Source organism: Sinocyclocheilus anshuiensis, unplaced genomic scaffold, assembly GCF_001515605.1.
Source record: "Sinocyclocheilus anshuiensis isolate Anshui unplaced genomic scaffold, SAMN03320099.WGS_v1.1 scaffold332, whole genome shotgun sequence".
Lineage (NCBI taxonomy): Eukaryota > Metazoa > Chordata > Actinopteri > Cypriniformes > Cyprinidae > Sinocyclocheilus > Sinocyclocheilus anshuiensis.
The window spans coordinates 1,125,537-1,128,732 of NW_015554181.1; the positions used below are offsets into that span (position 1 = coordinate 1,125,537).

Here is a 3,196-nt window from a genome sequence, read left to right on the forward strand (position 1 = left end):
GACGTTGCTAAAAAGAACATTATGTTGTGTATTTGGTGTAATGAAATGTGTTTATGCGGTTTAAGGTTCAAAAACCACATTATTTTCCACATACTGTAAATGATTGTTCCTCCTCTATGCCTCGCCTTTCTGGAACACGTCGATTTTTACAAAGCTCATCGGTCTGAAAAGCGAGGTGTATGTACATGTACCTGATTATGGAGCTGTAGCACCTCCTCCTGGCTGTTGTGTGTTTTTTCCTGCTCCTGTTCGTACAGTTCTCTAAGCTCTCGCAGCTCCTCGCTCAATTTACGCACCTGCTCCTCCAGAACCTCCTCATCACTGCGCCGTGAACCCTGAATGCATGCAAAACAAGTGTTGAATAATAATAATAATAATGTTCGCAGTAAAGCTTGCAGATGTGCATATGATTGTTACCGTAGATTCGTTGCCATCCAGCAGGTTTTGCGTGAGTCTGCGCAGCTCCAGAAGACTAGCGTGCAAACTCCCCGTGGGGACGTCTTTAGCTGACAGCGTCTCTGAAGACTCGTCCATGGACGAGTCTGTGGATAAGGCGGAGTCTGTGATGTCATTTCCTCTCAGCTGGGAGCAGATGGATCGCACCTGACAGTAAGCCTCCCACAGCTGCAGCCGGAGCTGAAGAAAAGAGAAGACAGACTCTTAAAAGACTTTTAAAAGAACAAACTGAATGTAATGTTCTCCGACATTTTATTGCATGTTAGTTGCAATTAAATTAAAATGTATTGTAGATTCAGTTTATATTAAATGCATATAGCTGAACTTTAGAGTGCTCTTCTGGCCCTCTTTATGTAGTACATCTTTATATAGTATATTTATGTAGTAATTTCATAATTACTTCTATTGTCTTTGTAATTGGTTAAAGTACTGGCAAATGTACTGACAAGCATTTATGATAAACTAAAATATACTTTAATGCCATTTCTATTGAAACTTACATGCCATGTATTTAAATATATTAATAATTATTACACAATTGTAATAATGAAGTTGCAATTTAGTACATTTAATATATTAACTTTCAATGTAATATCAAATAAAACTACAGGTATAATTATAATCAAGTACTTTACATGTGCATTGGTATGGTTATTCACATCAAAAGTGTACTTTTTAAAATATAATTTATAATGACCTTTTAAAGAAAAACTTTTAATTTTACATTATTACAATTTGCACTTTATAAAACTTAAGTGTGTTAAGAAATAGTCATGTGTCTCTCATTAATATTTTATTATTTACAAGTACAGTTTTTAAGAAATGTACTTTTACATGTGCACATTCAGTACAATTAAGCACACTACGTCTTCACAAGGGTCATTCTGCGCAATTTGTCCTACATGTGAATGATTTCTCAAATTATGTGGCTTGATCACATTTGCAATTTTAACAGTAAGCATGTCACCGATTTTCAATGCGTTTCCATTCAATGCGTATTCCAGTGTTTTGTGATTGCAGTTTTTAAAGATCATTTTATAGGCATTTGTTCATGCAAAACGCAATTTCTAGTCTATGGAATATTTAAGAGCTGAGCCTAACTAGAAAAATGCATCTTCACTATAGACTAGTATATGCACTCCATGAATTTTTAAATTTTAGCAATTCAGTGACACCTCCTGAAAATGACAAATGTAAAATTTCCTGATATTTCCAGGTTTTCCAAAGTTGGATCCATGTGTCTTCAGTGAAAGGAGACCAATCTCGCTTATTTTGCAAGGCATTTATAATGTGGATTAAAAGTTAAATAAACACCCTAGGTTAATGTTGATTTGTTTTAAGAAAAATATCAAAGGGTTAGTTCACCCAAAAATGAAAATTAGCCTGTGATTTACTTACCCTCAAGGCATCCTAGGTGTATATGACTTTCTCATTCAGACGAATCCAATCGGAGTTATATTAAAAATTGTCCTGGCTATTCCAAACGTTATCATTGCAGTGGGTGGGCGTTTCTGTTCAACAGTCCAAAAGATGTTAAATAAAGTGCGCGCATCCGTAATAAAAGGGGTGAATAAAGACCTCCTGTAGCAAATCCATGCATTTTTGTAAGAAAAATATCCATATTTCAAACGTAATAAACACTTTTCTCTCACTTCTGTGGACTGTCGTATGTGGAAGCCTGTTGTGCTGAATTTCGACTGCCTGGCCTGCCAGAATTCGACTGGCCTCCGCGTGCACGTGCATGACGTCATTTGTTGATATCGGTAATTCGGTATTCATTTCATTTTATGTTTTATGTAGTTACTGCATTCTTATGTGGAGAAACATTATTTGTTTGAATTTGTTAAGAACATACTGATTTGTTTTATATTTTTGAATTTAATTTAAAAATGATGAAAAAAAAAAAAATTTAATCCCACGCTGTTTGTTTTGCATAGTTATTTAAACAATATTTTGAGATATAGGCTGTTATGTGGACTGCACGTAGAACAAGGCGTGCACGTATGTTGGCATGGATGTCAGAGAGTGGTTTGTAGCCTATGTGTGTACTAATGTGTTTGCATGTAATTTTAGAGAGAAATCACAAATCCCACCGCTGTGTATACCAGTGGAGTTTTGCTGGCATCTAATGGAAAAAGTTTGGTACTGCATCCTAAAAATCTCACTTAAAGCTCATTTTCTGAGGTATCAACCTTAAAACCCAATTTGTTTAGATTTATGGCTTTCATTTTCTAGCAGTGTTTTCCCCCCACTTTTTTGTTTCTCTTTTTTTGTTAAACTGCAACACCTGCTGACTGCCATTAAACAGCTTGTAAGATCAAAGTCAATTTTTAATATAACTCCGATTGGATTCATCTGAAAGAAGGACGTCATATACGCCTAGGATGGCTTGAGGGTGAGTAAATAATGGGCTGTTTCTCACTTTTGGGTGAACTATCCCTTTAAGATTGGTAAGATTTTGTGATGTTTTTGAAAGAAGTTTTTTATGCTCACTAAAGTTGCATTAATTTGTTAAAAAATACAGTACAAATGATAATATTGTGAAATATTATTTCAATTTCAAATAAGTATTTTCTATACGAATATTTTTTTTAATATAATTTATTTCTGTGATGCAAAGCTTGTATTTTCAGCATCATTACTCCAGTCTTTAGTGTCGCATTATCCTTCAGAAATCATTCTAATATGCTGATTTGCTGTTCAAGAAACATTTCTGATTATTAGCAATGTTGAAAACAGT

The 3,196-nt window shown here is 34.6% G+C and overlaps 1 protein-coding gene across 3 annotated transcripts in view; it reads right to left on the bottom strand.

The window, feature by feature from the left end:
- Positions 1-3,196, bottom strand: part of LOC107671034 (bicaudal D-related protein 1) — a 40,970-nt gene that overhangs the window by 6,285 nt on the left and 31,489 nt on the right. For all 3 annotated transcript variants that reach the window (XM_016463875.1, XM_016463874.1, XM_016463876.1), the window contains 2 exons: positions 418-636; positions 192-335 (listed from right to left, as the gene is read on the bottom strand). In XM_016463875.1, the coding sequence (XP_016319361.1) occupies positions 192-335; positions 418-636 (363 nt within the window). The remainder of the gene's footprint in view (positions 1-191; positions 336-417; positions 637-3,196) is intronic.